Genomic DNA, 21,810 nt, shown 5'->3' with positions numbered 1-21,810 from the left:
AGTAGTTTTCCCAGTAGTTAATTATTCAGTACTTAAAATGTGGCCTAATTCAATCCTGATTTTGTCTAGGTTGATCTTGCTGTTGTATCCTACTGCTCATTCTTTCTGCTGGGTTGTGAATATGCAGCTATCAGAAATTCCTTCTCGGTATCAATTACAGATTAACCAAATCCCTTCTTTGCTGACTAAATACCCTTAGCTTTTTGTGCCTTGCTGCATGGCCTATGTTTTCCAGGTACTGTATCACTCCCATAGGTTTGTTTTGGGCCTTACAAGCTTTTTTACCATTTTAAAGTGTAGAACAGAGCATGTGATTCCAGTCAGAGCCTCACCTTTTTGGCTAGACTCTTACATAATACTGACATGTCAGTATGGGAGTGGCTGATACCTGCTCTCTGTCAGCCATGGTATTATACCTGGGCTCATGTTCAGTTGGTCAGCCATCACAACCCAACAGTTCTTTTCCAGGGTTACTGGTTTCCAAGTTACAGTTTTTCACTCAGTAAGTCTAACTTACATTCTTTTCTCCTACATATATGGCCCTGACTTTTCCAGGACTGAAATTATATGTTTTGAATTAGTTTATTTCACCCAGCAATCCAAATTGCTTTACAGAATTAATCTATTCTTATTACTTCCATCAACATTTGTGCCAGCAGCAGGCTTTACTAGCAATTATTTTATACTTCTCAGGTGATTAATAAATATATTGAATATCTTAGGCCTGATGAAGAGATTCCTGCAAGAACTCGCTAGAAACTCCTATGTTATGATAATTACACAGTTACAACACACCAATTTCCAAACTATTTAAAATATGCTAAACTGCTACTCCACAGTGCTAAACTTTTAATCACAACGTAGTGTGATTTCATGCCAGTTGTTTTACAGTGTTAAGCTATTCATGACAGCGTGTTTATCTCTGTCAATAAAGATTGCTATCCTATTTAAAGCATACGTTTTTGATCTCCCTTAGACTTGCTAAATACGTGTTCTTCTTGATGCTACAGTCTACAGATACAGTTTTCCTTTTTTACTGACTCATGGGAAGCTTTCAGAACATCACATGCAGCACCATAAGGGTTATTAGCATGATCTGCCTATTTGGTGCCAGCTACTTTGCAGTCCTCCACCTTTGTGTGCTACCAGCATGTTCCTGTCCGCTAAGCACTGGCAAAGATGGTTTCTTCATTGGAGAATATTGTCCTGAGTGTTCAGTCTTTGGTAAAAATTGCAGTTTTCAGATGTGGCCAAAAAAGGAGGAATCCCCTTTGCTGGTATTTAAACTTTGCACTGAAGCATGTGATCAGTCAAACCCACACAGATGTCAGCTGATGTCCATGAGCTTCACGGTTTCGCTTTGTATTGTACCACAGAAAGGATTCAATTAAAAATAAAGTGAATAACTTAGGAATTAAGCAGGTATTGAAGACTACTTTCAAGATATATATATAATAAGTCTTAAAAAATCCTGAATCTTTCCAATGCCTCAGGGGGAGATAAATGAGCAAATGTATAAGTATATATAAATATAGAAAATCTACCTCTTTTTTTTTCCAAAGAGATTGATCATATGCAGCTTTATTCTGTGAGTTCTTTAAGCTTCAGATTTTAATTTGATCTTTCACTGGGGATTTTATTATATCCAGTTATTGCCAAATCAATAATTCATTTTATTTCATTCAAATGAGAATCACTTACATTGATATTTTTATTTTAAAATAAACCATCAATTAAAACCGAAAATCTGCCTCCAAAGTAGGACAGAAAGAGAGCAGCCAAAATAAGGTTAGTGACAGGTTCATAAACAAAGCCCCTCTCTCTATTGAGAAATAAACACTTGTGAGGATTCTTAGTGTGGTTTACAGTCTTAACGGCTGTCAGGTCTCCCTTGATTGACCCTGAATAAAATCTAACTGGGGGTGACAAAAAAATATGTCCATCAACTTTGCTCATGCATTACAACATAAAAATTGACTGGAGTCATTGACTACAGGTAGCAATGAGCAAAACTACACAAGATAAATACTCTGGTTTGTGGATACTCATTCACTCCACTTTCAACTGCCACCTTGATTTTTGGATTGGGCATTCATGGATAAAAAGTAGGTGATCTGAAAAAATCGTGTGTGTCTTTTAAAAGACAGTATCATGTTATGTTACTTCCTTCAAAGAAATTTATGTTACATGGTGTTAGACCATGGGCTAAGCTTAATGTAACACGATGCATTAAAAACTGCACATCATGACTGTAATGTGTGTCAGAACAATGAATTGTTATATCACATATCTCTTCATTTGTAGGTAGGGGACCCATGGAAATCATTCGCAAAGGGATATATTCTCCTTTTGATGCACACACATAAATCCCTTTTCCTCTCACTACTTCCAGCTCTTCAGCTAATGGTCGGTCTGAACTAGGAAAAACTGCTTTTAAAAAACCCTTGAGTTAGTTAAAAAGGTTTGAATTGTAGCTTAGCATTTATTATAGGCACAATTTAACCCTCAAACTGTATGAGAGGGCTGTTTTGTAACCTGCATTCCCCAATAGTGTAATATTTGAGGAATCACCATTGCTGCCTCCTCTACCCAGGGTAAATTGTACTGTCACAATAACTTTGCTGAAGATGAGTAGGTTTCCTTCCGATTTTATACCACCACATCCCAGTGGAAAACTTCCTTTTCACAGAAGCATAGATGAAATAAGAATCCTTGTCAATGGTGTTTGGAGAAGGTACAAAGGCAGAAACAGGAATGGACTTTGCCCCCAACTCTTTTCAGCTTCCTCCTTTACCCAACTTCCGAGCGTAATCAACCCTCTTCGGTAACAAAACATAGCTCCCACTTGATTCACCGTGTTCAGTAGGTATCTTGCAGCAGCAACTCATTTTATCCTTGTCCCACCCCATGGGCTGTGCTACTTCCTTGTATTTGTGGCATTGATCAACTCTCTAAACATTCTGAGGAGGATATTTGTGGAAGATAGAATTAAATCTGGCCAGGGATGTCAAAGACAATAAGAAAAGTTTCTATAGGTATGTCAGTGATAAAAGGAAGATGAGGGAAACTGTGGGTCCCCTCTGGAATGAAACAGGTGACCTGGTTACCCAGGATATGGAGAAGGCTGAGGTACTCAGCAACTCTTTTGCCTCAGTCTTTACCACCCAAGTCACAGAAGGCAAAGGCGGGGGCTGGGAGAAAGAAGAACTGCCCACTGTAAGAGAAGATCAGGTTCAAGACCATACAAGGAACCTGAAGGTGCACAAGTCCATGGGACCTGGTGAGATCCATGCGCAAGTCCTGAGGGATTTGCCAGCCCACTCTCCGTCATATCTGAGAAGTCCTGGCAGTCTGGAGAAGTTCCCACTGACAGGAAAAGGGGAGACATAACCCCCATTTTTAAGAAGGGAAAAAAGGAAGACCCAGGGAACTACAGGCCGGTCAGTCTCACCTCCGTACCTGGCAAGATCGTGGAGCAGTTCCTCCTGGAAACTATGCTCAGGCACATGGAAAATAAGGAGGTGATTGGTGACAGCCAACACGGCTTCACTAAGGGCAAATTGTGCCTGACAAATTTGGTGGTGTTCTATGACGGGGTTACGGCGTTGGTGGATAAGGGAAGAGTGACTGATGTCACCTACCTGGATGTGTGCAAAGCGTTTGAGACGGTCCCACAGGACATCCTTGTTTCTAAATTGGAAAGACATGGACTTGGTGGCTGGACCACTCAGTGGATAAGGAATTGGCTGGACGGTTGCACTCAAAGAGTTGTGGTCAATGGCCCGATGTCCAAGTAGAGACCAGTGGTGAGTGGTGTTTCTCAGGGGTCAGTATTGGGATCAGCACCGTTTAAGATCTTTGTCGGCGATATGGATGGTGGAATCGAGTGCACCCTCAGCAAGTTTGCCCACAATACCAAGCTATGTGGTGCCCTCTACATGCTGGAAGGAAGGGATGCCATCCAGAGTGACCTTGACAGGCTGGAGAGGTGAGCCTGTGCAAACCACATGACGTTCCACAAGGCCAAGTGCAAGGTCCTGCACATGGGTTGGGGCAATCCCAAGCACAACTCCAGGCTGGGTGGAGAATGCATTGGGAGCAGCCCTGCAGAGAAAGACTTGGGGGTGTTGGTGGATGAAAACCTCAACATGAGCTGGCAGTGTGTGCTCACAGCCCAGAAAGCCAACCGTGTCCTGGGCTGCATCAAAAGAAGTGTGACCAGCAGGTCGAGGGAGGTGATCCTGGCCCTCGACTCCGCTCTTGTGAGACCGCACCTGGAGTACTGCCTCCAGCTCTGGGGTCCCCAGTACAGGAGAGACATGGAGCTGTTGGAGCGAGTCCAGAGGAGGGCCACAAAGATGATCAGAGAGAGGGCTGGAGCACCTCTCCTGTGAGGACAGGCTGAGAGAGTTGGGGTTGTTCAGCCTGGAGAAGAGAAGGCTCCGGGGAGACCTAATTGGAGTCTTCCAGTACCTGAAGGGGCCTACAGGAAAGCTGGAGAGGGACTGTTTACAAGGGCATGGAGTGACAGGACAAGGGGTAATGGTTTTTAAACTGAAGGAGGGTAGATTTAGATTAGATATAAGGAAGTCCCTCACTATGATGTTGGTGAGGCACTGGAAGAGGTTGCCCAGAGAAGCTGTGGGTGCCCCCTCCCTGGAGGTGTTCAAGGGCAGGTTGGATGGGGCACTGGGCAACCTGGTCTAGTGGAGGGTGTCCCTGCCCATGGCAGAGGAGTTGGAACTAGATGATCTTTGAGGTCCCTTCCAGCCTGAACCATTCTATGAGTCTATGCTTCTAAGATCATTTTGATCAGTGATGATCACCTGATAAGAAAGTGGGTCAAGAGCTCTACACTACAAGGAATACTGACACTATGTTGTATGCCCACAACCAGGGAAATTCATTCTTTTGCATTGAAATGGTGCCTAGCTTTGTGCTGGGCAGATGTACAGAGGTTAATTTTATCTATGGAATATATGTAAACAATTAAGGACACATGACTAACTTTTCTTCAAAATCTAACCTTATTTATATATATCCTTTAGGAGGCTGAATGAAATTTGCTTTTCCTAAAAAAAAAAAAAAGATAAAATTTGAAGACTAAATAATTTCCACATTTTGTTTTATCATAAATGAAAATGAAATTATATTAAAACTGCACAGATGGTTTTGATGGACAAACAAAATAGTATAAAAGCTCATTGAGCTTTTTCTTATTAAAGTAATGGTCTCAGTCCTCAGCTGAAGCAAATGTACATTTGGCATGGCTATGCTCATGTGTTTTTCAAGTTGTCTAAATCAACGTGTAATGGACGAGATGATGAAAACTGCCACTGGGGTTTAATGGACTTTAGAGCTCACTGCACGTCCTTCTGCAAGACACTCTCAGACCTCAGCAGCATAGGTGGAAGTGGAACAATACATCTAGTTTGAACTATATCAGCTGACAAACATGTTGGCTTTATAGCACAAATGAACTCGCAGTATAACTGTTGTGGTTTAACCCAGCAGGCAGCTAAACCAACCACACAGCCCTCCCAAGTGGGATGGGGGAGAGAATTGAAAATGGAAACGGAAAAGAAACTCATGGGTTGAGATAAAGAAAATTTAATAGGACAAAACAAAAAACAACAAAAAGGATAATGACAATATACAAAACAAGAGATGAACAGCACAATTTCTCACCACCCAAAGTTGATGCTCTGCAAGACCACGAGATGTCTTGCCTCACGGCCCACCCCCCAGTTATATGTGCAGCATTAACTTCTTAAGCTGGTCTTTCACAGAGAATGTTACAAGTTGTAGGAAGTGCTTTGCAGCCTGGTGTGCTCCCATGCATGCGAATTGGGTGCACCGTGAACATTTTGGATTAAACATCTATTACATAGTTATTTATGTGTGCAGAACTCATCAGGCTGATTAGCTGCTTCCAGTCCTTCATTCTTAAGTGAAATGGGAATGAGCAGTAATCACTACATGTGCTCTTATCCAGAAGAAATAAGCAAGGTTTAGCTGGACTTTTTAGACAGAAGGCATAGTACATTGGCAGTGACAATTAATCCCAAGTAAATTTGTGCAAAATATGTAACAAACTGCCTTGGAAGTATTCCTTATGCAGAGCCAAATGAAAGCTGAGATGACCAGCTGACACTGGTCAGAGGAGAGGAAGTCATATTCACAGCAGCTGCAGCTTTACATGTGAGGTGCTGGGAGGGAGCAATACAGAAGAACATGTAAAGATACACGTAAGGGTCCCATGTACAGAATGACTTGTTCCATATGTCAGCATAGCTAGAGCATCAGAAGATTATGTTTAGGCACCTGCCTCTATGCAACAGTCTGCACATAATGACCTCGCGTTAATAGATCTGATGAAAAACCTTCAACCAGATGCAACACAAGCAGAATGCTGCCAAAATTCATTGAAGAATCAACAGTTTCTGTACCACCCAAAAGGTACAATAGGATTCACAATCTTCATAACAAAGTGTATTCAACTCTGGTGTAAAATCAGTAATTCACATGGAAACGTATCTATGACTGATTAGGCTAGAAATTTTTTCAAAGGAATTCAGGGGGGCGAAGGGGTATCTGTCCTGGAATGCTTTTTACCTACTTTCCTGGATAACCAGGTATCCAGCTCCCTAGAAAAAAAAATCACTATTTTAAAAAAATGTTAATTTGTAATTTGCAGGTACTAATAAAAACATGTATTAATAATACAGTAGATCATGCTTTTAGACACATTTTACAATACATTTCAGCATCCACCAGTAACATTTTTTTCAAGTTATCATCTTATGTGCTTAAATATGAACTCAGATTTGGTACATTATCATCCATTTAGTTATCTGAATTAGCTGTAAGAAAACAATTACATTCTACTTCTAAAATTCAGTAGCTGAGCCTAAACACTGTCAGTGATGCAAGTTAATGCTTCAGAACTAGAAATGAAACATTCGTAGCACTTGGAAACATGAGTTACTTTTCTTAGTATTGCTGCTTCTAGGCAATTTTTATTTTTGCACTGCTGTTTGTTGTTGGCCTTCTCACTTAAAGAACAACTATGTCAAATACAGAAATGACATGGAAGACTATTTTTGAAAAAATAATTGCTGTGTCAGTGCACGGTGGTAATGCAGCTTTCCTTGCAGCAGTCTGGGTTTTCAAAGCGTATGTAATGTGAGTGGAAATCACCTTGCTGTTGAATTGTTTAGAGAACACCTTCAGCCTCAGCATAACTTGATACAACTTTCTAAAGCCAGATTAGTAAGATTTGAGTTTCTCACAAAGTAAGAGGCTGCATTTTCCCTTACACCTGACAGAATGCTGCTTTCTTTCCTCCTCCTCCTGCATGGGTGATGGCAGGTTTGCATATTGAATACAAAATACACCTGTGAACCTCTCTCTAGGTCATAGTCATTCATGGGGTTGTACAGGCTGTTGATTTTGAGAACTGTGTCTTATGGCAGAGACAACCTCCCAAGTCGAGGCTGTGTCCCCTGGGAAGCTTGCTGGGCTCTGTAACAGGGGTCACATTCATTATCCTCTGTGGATAAGATGCAACGCCGTAGACTTCAGCAATCTTGGCCCTCCCTGTGCCATATCTGAACGTGGCCCGATGGTGCCAGCCACACTCCCATGGCTGATAGCTACTGAACTCTAACTGGCATATCACCAAAAGCAACATGATATCCTCCCTCGCAGCCAGCTTTTCTGAAGAGATACCAGTCACTGTCAGTGACAAGAGTCAGGGCAAATGACTAATACAGGACGAAAGGATGGGGGGGGGAGAAGACCTCTGCAGACCTTACTGAACTGTACTCCACTAAAACTTTATTTACCTTTCTTATTTATTCAATGAAGCTCTTTTTTTTTCTTTCTTATTAATCTAAATGCTCATTCAGGGAAGTTCTTTCAGACACAGACCCAAAGGTGTTTTTTTTCTAGAATCTGCCCCCTTAAATGGTTAGCCTCAACAAAGTATAATCATGAAGGAAAACAGCCCTTGAACCATCAGTCATTTATAACTCTAGGACTGAACTGCCAGTGCTAATGTTCCCTCTTCATTTGTTTCTACCAGTCACCTGACACTAAGAGGACAGACAGATTCTTTTAGATCCTTGACAGAATGATGATGGCACTAAGTTGTGGTTACAATTAAAGCTTTATTTTCTTAACAGGATTTTATGATAGGTGTAGCACAGAATTTATGATTACAATGACACAGGATTTCTACAAGCAGCGTCAGTGTAGTACAATTTATAAGTAGTGTAATACAGAATTTTATAACACAAAACTTACGGTTTCTAATCACCTGGACCCTCTGCAGATCATGTCAAATCTTAGTACATGGCTTGCTGTATCTATATAACAATGATAATCTAGACTCACATATAAGAGGAGTCACTCCCTCAGTCCTTGGAGGATGCAGATGATGGTGGAGGCATCCCTAGCCACAGGGGGGTCCTGGGTCTCACTGTCCAGCAGCAGTTCTGGTCCAAGTTCCCCCTTAGGACTTACAGCTGTTGGTTTACTGACAGCACTCTGGGGGGCTGTTACGCTTCCCTGTTCTGCGATGGGGTCATCACCACCACCGGGTTGGCCGGGTGCCTGGGACATTCAGGGCTGGAAAGGAAGGGAGTAATCAGCCTTGTGCCCAGGAACCTTGAGGCCCGTAGAGAGAGGAAGAAGAAATCTGTTTGGTTCCTCCACTTGGTGCACAGGACCTTCAGGGCCTGATAACGAGAGGAAAGGGAACGAATACATGACCCGCTCTGTCCCAGAGAATGGCTGCTTGCCCTATAAAAAGGCGTTAGTTATGCTAACCACCTTACCTGGGGTGGGGAGCAGGGGGTACCAGTCACACCCCACCCCCGGGCACCATCACAGCACCAGGCACACTACCTCACAATAACTCCTACTGCTGCATCTAAGGGTGGATTCGCACTTTTCTTGCATTTATGCTTACGAACAAATGGTGAATGACACTCAGGTGCTCGAGGGCCGCGCGGCCCGGTCCGGCCGGGCCCAGCTGGCCGCTATGGGGACGGCGCCCCCTCAGAGCCCGGACGCCTCACCGGGCGGGGCAGCGGGGAGTCTCGGCCCCGGCTGGCGGTTTGGCGCATGCGCGGGGGTGATCTGCGCAGTCACTGCGCTGCGCCGTCCCTTCCGAACCTTCCGCACCTGCGCCGCTGCGGCTCGGCCCGGCCCCCGCCGCTTCCCCGCTAGCCCCGCCATGGCCGACCCGCGTTTGAGGCAGATCAAGATCAAGACGGGCGTCGTGAGGCGGTGAGTGCGAGCGGGATGAGGGGAGGGCGCCGCGGCCCCCGCCGCCCGGGGAGTCAGGTCGCGCCTTGGCCGTTGGGAGCCGTTGGGGGAGGCCGAGGGCGGTCCCGCGGGGGCGAGCGGAGAGCGGGCTCGGCCCTGCTGCGGGAGCTCCGTGCGTGGCCGGCCGTGCCTGCTGCGGGGCCGGGGAGCTGCTGGTGGTGGTGGTGGTGGTGGTGTTGTGCTGGGTGGGGCCGCCGGGGTGTGCCGACGGTCGGCCCTGGCACAAGCTCTGCCATGGCTGCCGGCTTCTTCCCCTGGCACACTGTCGTCAGGAACAGGCCTTTCTTCCCCGCGATGACAATTAAGCGTGGATTTTGTTCTGTTTCCCTAGTGATTTTGAGAACCAAGGGAAGTCACGCTGCCCTGTCAGCGTACAGGGCAGTCTCAACGGATACCTCACCGAGACATGAAGTCTTGACTGTTTTATCAAAACAACTGTTAAATGGGTTATTTCTGATTCGAAAGTTCACACTGCAAAAACGATGGTAAATTCATCACCTGAGTCTTGATATTGCCTAGTTTTTACACAATCTTAATTTTTAAGAAAAGTTGTAGTTTATCTGGCTGAATCTCTCATGACATTTAACATCAAAGCCTTGTTTTTACAATTTGTTGACAGTGGGGTTTATTAAGGCTACACTCTACAGAGACTGCTGTGGCTCGTGTAGAGACAGTAATTGGTATGTGTGCCAGATCAGGATGTTAAATAGTCCAGTTCGTACAATCAACTTGTTATTACGACTTACCTAATTTCAGTTAGTAAAAGATTAACAGTAAGATGGACACACTTTCTAATATCTTACTAGCTTTGAAAGTTTGGACTTGAAGACTAGAAAAGTAAAATGGATACAGATTTATCACCCTATTTATGCACTTTTGAGTTCCTAGGCTCCAAATGGGGAGCAGTGCTCAAGTACTGCCACACGCAAGAAACTGATTATATGATTCTAAGGTCCTGTTTCCTGTCACTACTAAGTAGGGCATGCAAATCATGAACTTGTGTGTTATTTTTAAGGTAGAAAGCTTTAGTGTGGTCTTATTGAGTGGCTTGGTGACTGCCTTTTGCTTTGGGTCCCTTTCACGGCCTTAGTTACAGTTATTGGCTTTGCTGGACAGGACCATTGTAAAAGCCCTCTGTGCATTTTTAAGTGGATGGTGTATTGTGTTGGTTTTTATAGACAAAGTATTCTGAGGTGTGGGGAAACTAGAATTATTTAGGTTAACATTTTTTCAGTCTGTGTAGTCTTTTTGTTAGGTAAAAGTATAAATTATTTGTCTAGAGACTTCTGGGAAAGCTGTTGTATCTCAGACAATTTTACTTTTGTAGAATTTGTAATTTGGAGAAGTTTCACTACTGGCTTATTGCTGCTGTTTGATAGTTTTGCTGAGAGAGCTGTGTGGTAATACTGAATAGCATTTCAAGTGACCATTACTTAGTGATAAATCATCACAAAAGTTACCTGAACAAGCTTTTTTCTCATGTTTGTAGATTTGGAAACAGTGTGGGGAAGGTCTTTACTAGACAATAAACAACTGTGTGGAGACCCCAGTGGAGCTGGTGCAGGCCTGAATGCTGTACCATGTGGCCTTGTCCTCTTGGACCTGGAAGTGGCCCAATGATGCCAGCATGGTTATGCAGACAGCTGCATGTAAAGCTAGCTCAGTGTCTGTTATGCCACTGTACATAGTGCTTCTAGCTCTGAGATTAGCTTGCGTGTTCTTTTTCTCCATTTCTCTGCAGCTGCAGTTTAAGAGAGTCTGAGAGAGCTGAGAACAAGAGATTAAAATTTAGTATTGTTTGTTGTCCTGTGTGAGCAATTTCTTTACTGCTTAGTGTGGCTCTTCTGTTTCTTCACTTGATTTATGAAAATCCATGGATGCTGGTTTTGATTTTGTTACAAGCTTGTTACATCCAATTACAGGGTAGGTTGCTTAAATTCTGACTGTATATTATTTCACTTACAATGATACTATAATGATACTAACACAGTTCAAATTATATACAGTCAAAGTTAACATATACAAAGTTTCTAATGTTTCTACTTTGTTTTTAATAGCACCCTTTCCCTGATGTTATGCTCACCTTTTTGCTGGCCCGCTGCATCCTAGGGCCGCTGGCTCAATTTGGTAGTGGGAAGGAGACATTCAAACAAGTCATCAGCATCACAAATCCTCTGTTGAGAGGAGCATGATGTTGATTGTTTTGTACTTCTCAGAGTCTGCATATAGAAAAGCATATAAAAATTCCACATCTTAGTTTTTCTTCATTGTTTTGCACTCCACATTTTATCTGAATTTACTGCATATGGTGTGTTTTACATGTGTTGAATAGTTTTCTTTGTTATGCTAAAACTGGTTTTAACCATCTCTCAGGGTTGCATTCCTTTGGCCAATATTTGACTATTGGTGAGTTGTTTATAGTGCTGGACCATTTCATCATCTTCTTGTGCCTGTGTTTTCCAGGGCTCTGCTATCATCCCATGCTCCTGCTCTCATCAGATTTGATCTTTTATGCTGCTTTTTTAATTTTAAGTCAGAGATAGCTCATTTTTGTTAGTAACAAGAATCAATGTGATACCACTATATCACATGATTGTGCAAAGCTGAGCAACAGGCGACCCGACCAGGAAGACTGAGCAAATTAGGCCCTCTATAGACAGGTAGGAGCAGCCTCATGTTCACAAGCCCTGGTCCTCATGGGGGACCTCAGCCACCCCAGTGTCTGTTGGAGGGACAACACAGTAGGGCATAACAAATCCAGGAGGTTCCTGGAATGTGTTGATGAGACTTCTCCGAGTGATAGAGGAGCCAACGAAGAGAGGTGCCATGCTGGACTCACCACAAGGAAACGCTGATGGGGAGTGTGAAGCTCAAGGGCAGCCTTGGCTGCAGTCACCGTGAAATGATGGGGTTCAAGATCCTTAGGGCAGTGAGGACGATGCACGCCAGGTTCACTACCCTGCACTTCAGGAGAGCAGCCTTTGGCCTTTTCAGGGACCTGCTTGGTAGAGTACCATGGGACAAAGCCCTGGAAGGAAGAGGGGCCCAAGAAAGCTGGTTAGTCTTCAAGTGTCACCTCCTCCAAGCTCAGGAGTGATGCATCCCAGCAAAGAGGAAATAGGGCAGAAACGCCTAGAGGCCGGCATGGATGAATAAGGAGCTCCTGGACAAACTCAAACACAGAAGGGGTGGAAGCAAGGGCAGGTAGCCTGGGAGGAATACAGAGGAACTGTATCCAAGCAGCCAGGGATCAGGTTAGGAAAGCAAAGCCCTGATAGAATTAAATCTGGCCAGGGATGTCAAAGACAATAAGAAAAGTTTCTATAGGTATGTCAGTGATAAAAGGAAGATGAGGGAAACTGTGGGTCCCCTCTGGAATGAAACAGGTGACCTGGTTACCCAGGATATGGAGAAGGCTGAGGTACTCAGCAACTCTTTTGCCTCAGTCTTTACCACCCAAGTCACAGAAGGCAAAGGCGGGGGCTGGGAGAAAGAAGAACTGCCCACTGTAAGAGAAGATCAGGTTCAAGACCATACAAGGAACCTGAAGGTGCACAAGTCCATGGGACCTGGTGAGATCCATGCGCAAGTCCTGAGGGATTTGCCAGCCCACTCTCCGTCATATCTGAGAAGTCCTGGCAGTCTGGAGAAGTTCCCACTGACAGGAAAAGGGGAGACATAACCCCCATTTTTAAGAAGGGAAAAAAGGAAGACCCAGGGAACTACAGGCCGGTCAGTCTCACCTCCGTACCTGGCAAGATCGTGGAGCAGTTCCTCCTGGAAACTATGCTCAGGCACATGGAAAATAAGGAGGTGATTGGTGACAGCCAACACGGCTTCACTAAGGGCAAATTGTGCCTGACAAATTTGGTGGTGTTCTATGACGGGGTTACGGCGTTGGTGGATAAGGGAAGAGTGACTGATGTCACCTACCTGGATGTGTGCAAAGCGTTTGAGACGGTCCCACAGGACATCCTTGTTTCTAAATTGGAAAGACATGGACTTGGTGGCTGGACCACTCAGTGGATAAGGAATTGGCTGGACGGTTGCACTCAAAGAGTTGTGGTCAATGGCCCGATGTCCAAGTAGAGACCAGTGGTGAGTGGTGTTTCTCAGGGGTCAGTATTGGGATCAGCACCGTTTAAGATCTTTGTCGGCGATATGGATGGTGGAATCGAGTGCACCCTCAGCAAGTTTGCCCACAATACCAAGCTATGTGGTGCCCTCTACATGCTGGAAGGAAGGGATGCCATCCAGAGTGACCTTGACAGGCTGGAGAGGTGAGCCTGTGCAAACCACATGACGTTCCACAAGGCCAAGTGCAAGGTCCTGCACATGGGTTGGGGCAATCCCAAGCACAACTCCAGGCTGGGTGGAGAATGCATTGGGAGCAGCCCTGCAGAGAAAGACTTGGGGGTGTTGGTGGATGAAAACCTCAACATGAGCTGGCAGTGTGTGCTCACAGCCCAGAAAGCCAACCGTGTCCTGGGCTGCATCAAAAGAAGTGTGACCAGCAGGTCGAGGGAGGTGATCCTGGCCCTCGACTCCGCTCTTGTGAGACCGCACCTGGAGTACTGCCTCCAGCTCTGGGGTCCCCAGTACAGGAGAGACATGGAGCTGTTGGAGCGAGTCCAGAGGAGGGCCACAAAGATGATCAGAGAGAGGGCTGGAGCACCTCTCCTGTGAGGACAGGCTGAGAGAGTTGGGGTTGTTCAGCCTGGAGAAGAGAAGGCTCCGGGGAGACCTAATTGGAGTCTTCCAGTACCTGAAGGGGCCTACAGGAAAGCTGGAGAGGGACTGTTTACAAGGGCATGGAGTGACAGGACAAGGGGTAATGGTTTTTAAACTGAAGGAGGGTAGATTTAGATTAGATATAAGGAAGTCCCTCACTATGATGTTGGTGAGGCACTGGAAGAGGTTGCCCAGAGAAGCTGTGGGTGCCCCCTCCCTGGAGGTGTTCAAGGGCAGGTTGGATGGGGCACTGGGCAACCTGGTCTAGTGGAGGGTGTCCCTGCCCATGGCAGAGGAGTTGGAACTAGATGATCTTTGAGGTCCCTTCCAGCCTGAACCGTTCTATGATTCTATGAAATGTTAAAACAAAGCAGGTGATTGTCACTTAGTCATAATAGCATTTACAGTTAAGTAAAAAAACCGTCTAGGCTGGCAAAGACGAGTCCAGGCAAAGTCTGACTATTCCTGAGAACTATTTTGTGAGTCTAATGGCAATCCTGTGGCCTCTTAAAACCAATGCTTAATAAGTTGCAGTATGTTTTAGGGGTACTGTATGGGTGGGCAATGTTCTGAGCAACTGCCACTTCTGACAGGAGAAGACTTGGTGTTGGGCCATGATGGCTTAAGAATGGCTGTGTGAATAGGCAAGTAAATTTAGGTTGTGCTTGTTGTGTGTTAATAACATGCATATCTACAGTTACTCTGCAGCAGCTGGCACACTGTAAATGAAGTTAACTTGAAAAGAAGAAAAGGAATGTTATTTATCTTACACTCCCTGTGAGGGAGATGATACAGCAGCAGCTCCTACTTCTGTGACAGTTGCATGCAGATATAAGAAGAGGTATGGCTCTGTCCCACTCCACCCTTCCTTCTCCAACTAGAAGCCTAGTTATGTACTTTCTGCTACAGTGGGTGTGCATGTGACTTGAGTCAGCTTAAGAACGTTAACAATGTGTTCTTTTGGACAAGAACAACTGTATAGGTATTTATTCCTAGTATGTGAGAAGACTCACATAGAGGCTTATTAAACATGCCATAAAGTGACTGACTTAAAACTTCCATTAATTTTCCTTATTTTTTTCTGCATTTGCAGTTTAGAAAAGTTGCATTCAATTTAGACTGTAATACTGATGTTCAATGTTCAGGCTATAAGAGTATATCAAAAAAGATAAGGGTCAAGAACCATTAGGATGTATTGACCTTTTTACACATTTCATTTGTCCATTTTTTTAATCATCTGTGGTAGCACATTCTTTTCTCTCATTATTTACCTAATATCACTTTTTTCAAACTAAGAGCAAAGCAACTGTTCTGCTTTGGGATTTATTTTTTTTAGCAGCATATCATAAATTCTTTCTGTGGCCCTCTCAAGAGACTACATATTGTATGTCGTGGGTACTTGCCTTCATGTTTCTTACATTGCTGCATATCAGTGAAAGAAATTTAAACTCAGAATTGGGAGAACCTTTTGCTTTCTTTGACAAGTCTGATAGCCAGGCTCTTGGTGATTGCATACTTTCCTTAGTTCGTCATTCAAAAAAAGTATATTCAATAAGCATGCATAATAATGTTTGCTGTATTTGTGGCTTATGTCCTAACAAGCAATACTTATGGTTTAATCACTTCAAAATAGCCTTACTGTCAGTAAATCTGAACTCAGACAACCTACTGGATTGTGAGGGAATTGATTAGAAAAAAAACTTTTTAAAATATCTTATTCTCATTTCAGATTGGCAATGATTTTAAAAACTACTGCAAACAAAGTAAGTTGGGTCATGTGAAAATAGCACTGACATTTGCCCATAGTTTCCATCTGATTAAGTGGAAGTGACACCAGTAGATTAGAATGAGACTAAGACAATTCACATTGCAATTGTGTTAGTTTAACTTTAACAATCTTTTAACACTCTTGTTTAAATGTGGCTGACATACCATAATTACAAATCTACAAGCCTTTATTATAGAATTTTACATCATGAACCTATGGGGAAAGTGTATTGATTTTTGTGAAGCAGCTCTTTTTTAAAACCACCTTTCTAAAACTATGGAATCTTCCTAAGATTGGTCTTTTGCCTTTCGCACTGGTGTTGATACTGTTTTTTCTCTTTGTAAAATATCATCTAATTGCCAAGCAATTTACACTATAATTTTTATTTTTTTTCCCCAAGCACATAAAGTTCTGCAAGTTACACAAAACAGTTGGTCTATTTTTAAATATAAATTTAAACAATTCTTTTGAATTGGATTATTTTACTGTTGAGTTCAGGATGCTTTTTGTGCAACTGAAGTATGAAGTATTGCAGAGAATGCAGTCATTCCTTTTGCTGTACGGTGATTCTATTGCTAACTCAAGCACAAAAAATGTTTAGTTTCTCAGTTACTCAAAGAAATTTGCTATTTCTGGTGTAAATCACAAATTTTCTCAATCTTCCGTCCACCATATGAATCATGGTTGCTTTCTTGCTGTTTCCCATTAGCCATAGGCACTAGCTCTGATTCTTAGCATCAATATATTGATAAGAAACTCATGTCTCCTTTCTTTATTCTCATTATAATGAGAAGATTGTATGAAACAACTGTTAGCTCAATTAATGGGAAGGGCTGGAATATCTTATGCAGGTATTGAGGAATGATCTGCAGAGCTGCTCAGCTATACTGAGTCAGCATGATAAAGCAATTTAATATATTTATACTGTATATCCAGGAGCTCAGGGATTCAGAAGGGTGAGTATACTGCATGCACTGTTGAGTACAAGCTGACTCTATCCAAATTAAATAACCCTTCCCAGAGTGCAGGAGCACTGTGCATCTGTTGTCTAGGTTTGTCACCAGCTTGGTCCTGGAGTCTTAAACTTGGGTTCACTGCTACCCAAATGTGGTTGTTGTAGTCCAGAGCTACTGAGATATGTATTACATACCTTCTGTACTGCTCCTGCAGGATCAGATACAGAAGGTCCCAAGTTGGCCCTGCATTTGAAGGCCACTTCAGTCTTTTAGGCTTACTGACTTAGTCTCTGTCCCACATAAAACCTGCTTTATGTGAGCTGAGAAAAGAGTGCACATGCATTTACATAGTGCTGTCTGAATTACTATCTTTGGCATACATGGTCTTCAACCCAGATAAGTAGTTGAACGGTAATTGCAAGTTGACTCTAGTCTCCAGAAACAAACCTACTTGTTTGAAAGTAGCATTTCCCTGTGTTTTTCAATGAATGCTTTCTTTAAAACTTCAGGAATACCAAACAGTACCCATACGTATCTTAAAAAGCTGTGAGAAGAGCTCAGTGGTTGCTGTGAAAATTGCATAGTGTGTTGTTGTTTTGTGGTGTTGGGTTTTTTAAATGTTTTTTCTTTCATTGTTATACCTTTGCAGACCTAAACACTGGTTCCATTTTAGAACTATCTCACAATTAGTAATGGTCAGATCTTTAACAGATTGCCTCCTTCACATTCCTTCTTCCATCCCATTTCCTCCTCTAAAAAAAAAAAAAAGCCTCTAGTGAAACACATGATACTGGCATCTCATTGTTTTGTGTTTACAATTACCTTCTGCCCCTGAGGCAAACCTGTCTTGTTCGTATCCATGCTGACCATAGTAATCTGTTGATGTCATCGTTTTAATTGGCAAAACTGTTGCACACCAGGTTTATCACCCTAGGTGTTGGTAGCGATGCTATATTAAGGAGGAAAGAATGGTATTTTTTGTTTGGGCAAGAACATAAGCAAAATCATGGCTTTGCGACCTTGAATTCTTTAAGCAGTCTTTCAAAAGTTTGGAAATACAGTAGTTACAGTTGTTTGGCAACCCATTTGGTGCCATTATAGATACATGTAGTACAGTTGTCTTGGTTTTGTATGTACTTTTTTCATGGCATTCTTAGTCATGGCATGGAGCCACATATTCACTTATGTGGATAAACCAGTTACAAGTAATCATACTGTGTGCTAAATTAGAATGTGGATCTATGAAGAAGCTAAAAAAATGTGTTAAATTTATAGTAGTGCTTTGTATACAGAAGATGAGTTACAACTGCACTAACAACTATAATCCATCCTGACTTGACTTTAAGTGTTATTAAATTGTATATATCACATCAGTGGAAATCTCATTCAGGATCTGGAGGTCCATCATATTTTCTTTAAACTGTATTTCTCTTTCCTGATGTATTTTGAGTTGCCTACATACATAGTATGACTGTAGTTCTGTTTAATTTTGCTCATTACTGCAACACTTCCAATGGGTTATCCCCAGTTGGGGTGTGGGAGAGGAAGTAGATTCTATGCCTTTTCTCCAAACAAAGGTCTTGACTGAAGATGCTGACCGGGTTATAGAAGGGGAATTGGAGTGGAGATCTGTGCTAACCCCAGTTGTTGCCACAAGAGAGACCCCATTTCTTGTTCTTCCTTCTCTAGAAGTGAAGTTCTCAGGTTCCTTACTATTTACAACTTTCAACTTCTGTCCCATTCCATTCCATGCCATTCTTTCCTGGCATTTTTGCCAGTCCATGGCCTTTTCAGGATGGGCTGATAAACTTTTCACTTCTCTGCAGTTTTTGTCTTTAGCCCATCAGAAATGCTCTTTCAGCTCTCTTGATGGAGTAGCCCTTCTCTTCTTTGCTCCCAACCATTCAAGTTGCTACTTGCAGTACCCCAGCAAAATCTTCATCTCCAACCAGTATCATCTGCTAAGTCCGTAACTTAAGAGCTTCCATCCTGGTTGCATCTATTGGATTCTTCCATTCCCTTGCCCCTCTCCATGCCCCTGGCTGCTGGTATTCAGGGATGCTCTAGTCAGGCAGACTTTCTCAGTGGGGCAAAAGGGGAACTTTAGTTGTTGCTATGTCAAGGATTTTAAAAAACCTGTAGGAATGTATTGCAGGAGCTGGGAAATAACTCCGTTGAGAGGCAAGGACAGACCGTGAAGCCCTGGAGATCCAGAAAAATCTCTAATAACAGAGATGCTATAAAAATGTTAAAACCAAGTAATTTTTAACCTGAAATAATTTTCTGACTTCAAAAGAAGCCCTCTAACTGATTTTCATTGTCTTCACAGTAGTAATCCCTGACAAAAGCCAAGCTTGTGAATTTATCCTGAAATGTCATGGTAACTTAGTTCTGTAAGCTGTAGATGCAGGAGGGGCTAAACATTACATGTCTACTTTTGTGTGGTTACATCTTGAAACCTTGAGAGCAGGTTTCTCTTTTAGGATGATTGTGTCACCATCAAGAAAACACATGCTTAAACTTGAGATCCTGTTCAAATCAGGAAGTAGTCACTCATGGCTAAGAAAACATGGCAGTTCGTGATAACCATGTCAAGTATTTATTTCCTCCTTCTTCATCTTCCTTCCTTGACTTTTCCTCATAGGCCCCAGTCTGTAATGTATGTGTGTGTTTATGTAGCATTAGTGAACCCAAAAATGTGCATAAGTAATTTGCAGATTTGGGACCTGGTATTTTAAGCTCTGCAGGTAGTGATGAGCATAGTGCCAGTGTTACTGCAGTTGTTGAATTACTTGTGTTACAATTGTGCGTAGTGTTAATACATGGAATTTATTATACTATAATGAAAAAAGCTGTACCTGTACAGCACCTGTTGCACTGTCGTGGATTTTTAGGTTTATTCTAAGTTAGCATAGCTATTTCATTATGGGTTTCTGAACAACATCATGTTAAACATTTCCTCTGGTGCAAAACCCACCTGGCCAGGTGGGGCGAGACCTGGCTGGCACCCGAATGGCTGCAGCAGTGGCAAGGGGGAAGGAAAACTGAAACGAAAAGAAGTCGAGTGAGACAGTCTCCCAGCCTGCTGAAATCAAGTATCAAGACAAAAATGGGGATGCTGAGAGATCACAGCTGGAGAAGGGGTACGTCTGCAAAGATGTCTGTCATGCTCCGGCTGATCAAGGGCATTGCTGCACCCTGCTGGGCAATGCTCCATCCCTGGAAACATTCAAGGTCAGGTTGGACAGGGTTCTGAGCAACCTGATCTGGTTGAAGATGTCCCTGCTTATTGCAGGGGGGTTGGACTATATGACCTTCAAAGGTCCCTTCCAATCCAAATAATTCTATGATTAAATCTTCTATGATTATCTAGTCAATATATGTTGTCACCTTTGGGCCTTCTGTGCGCTAAGGCTGAATCCATAGCATGTTAGCATATACCATGGTTAATAAGTAACAGTTTTGTAGGGATGCATGTCCTTTCAATAGTGAAACTATTCAATAGCAAAATTGAGAAATTCCCTCTCATCTTCTTCAGAGCTCCGCTGAGCTTGCTCAGTCCAGCCAGGGAAGTGTTTCTTGTGTTGATCTTTCTGTTGCTGGAGAGCAGTCTTTATCTGGTGGCTTAAGCACATAGGTGTCATTCTAGCTCATGTAGAACCTGGTTTGTTGGCAATTGCTGGAGGTTGGGGAAACATACCAAGAGTAGTAGTGTGTGCTTGCTCTGTGTCCTTATACCATTTTACCATTTTGATTCTGTGCATCCAGTAGTAGTTCCTGCCTGACACTGTGGCTCAGGAAGGTGGAATTTTTGTCTATGTATTACAGAGGATCTTAATTTCAATATGCATTCGGAAATTTCATGTTGTGCATACTTTCTTCATCTGTCAACCTTCAAATAAACTGTGGGCTCTTCCTATGGTCAGAGAAGTAGATCTGCTTGTTATTGCTCATGGTGCAACTACAGGAGATGATGCTGACATTGATGTATAAAGATTAGGGTAGGATCATATATACCTTTGGGAAGTGAGAAAGGAGGAGAATTTGGGGCTCTTTCAGCAGCAGCCAGAAGTTAGAAGAGTCTAAACCACATGCAACTCTGCACCCTAAACAGACTAGGAGTGAAGTCCCTTGAGAAATCAATGTCATCCTAAGTTCAGAGGTCTCATTTCTCACTCCCCCTCTCCAGTTCTCTGATGCTAGTCAAACCTTTTGCTGAGCTCACTCAATTTTTTTAACCCAGGAGAAAAACTGACAGCTTGCTTTCTTTCTTACTGTGTTAATTTCCTGCTGTTTTGGTGAAGTGAATTGGTGCATGGAGAGATCGTTTGAGCATTAGTGCTGGCAGAGATGTATGCTGGGGTGATGGTGGGGAGCAGACCTCTGTTAGCAGTGGTCAGCTTTTTGCCTGTCTTGAACTATCTTGTGTTACTTTTTGCTTTTCAGCTTGGGGAGCTGAAGTGGGGGAGGAGAGTGAGTAGAAGAAAACAGATGAGGAAGTAAGTCATAATGGTATGGAAAAGGTAGTTAAGGTCCTTCTTTTTTTTTTTTCTTCTAGCTCAAGATTCTCTCAAACCCTTTGAGCTTTTCTGGGTTTAGCCTGGAGCTTTAAAGTAGTAAAACTGTGATTTTTACACAGAACACGCAAATTGTGGAATTGATTGTTAAGTGATGTGAAAGTCAAGCGTGTAAAGGATTTTAACAGGGCAGCAACCACAGCCAGGAGCTGACCTGTTGTCTGTTAAACATTGACGGTTTAGTTTTGTTCTTCAGTGTTAAAAAGTCCTTAACTAGAGGCAGGTGTACCACAGGAAACGTCACATTAGACTTGATTTGTTTCTTTATACTCTCTCCCTAGTAGTTGACTACTGGCTGGCACTGGAGACAAGGTCCAGAACAATTGGATCTTATGTTTCTTTTTTTTATTCATTTTGAAAGACTAGCAAGCTAGTAAAATACTGTTACTTTGTTTGGGTTATTTTTTCTCTGTTTCTGGGGCTGTAGGCTTCTGCTTCAGGGTCC

General features: G+C 42.9%; 1 protein-coding gene across 1 annotated transcript in view; it reads left to right on the top strand.

Moving 5' to 3' along the window:
* Positions 1-9,132: 9,132 nt before the first annotated feature.
* TBCA (tubulin folding cofactor A) overlaps positions 9,133-21,810 on the top strand; it is a 36,930-nt gene continuing 24,252 nt past the window's right edge. Inside the window, exon 1 of the mRNA XM_075740168.1 lies at positions 9,133-9,294. Within this exon, the coding sequence (XP_075596283.1) occupies positions 9,242-9,294 (53 nt within the window). The 5' untranslated portion in view covers positions 9,133-9,241. The remainder of the gene's footprint in view (positions 9,295-21,810) is intronic.

The sequence above is a fragment of the Balearica regulorum genome, chromosome Z (genome assembly GCF_011004875.1).
Source record: "Balearica regulorum gibbericeps isolate bBalReg1 chromosome Z, bBalReg1.pri, whole genome shotgun sequence".
In the NCBI taxonomy this organism is placed as follows: domain Eukaryota; kingdom Metazoa; phylum Chordata; class Aves; order Gruiformes; family Gruidae; genus Balearica; species Balearica regulorum.
This window is presented reverse-complemented; position numbering and strand designations above follow the sequence as displayed.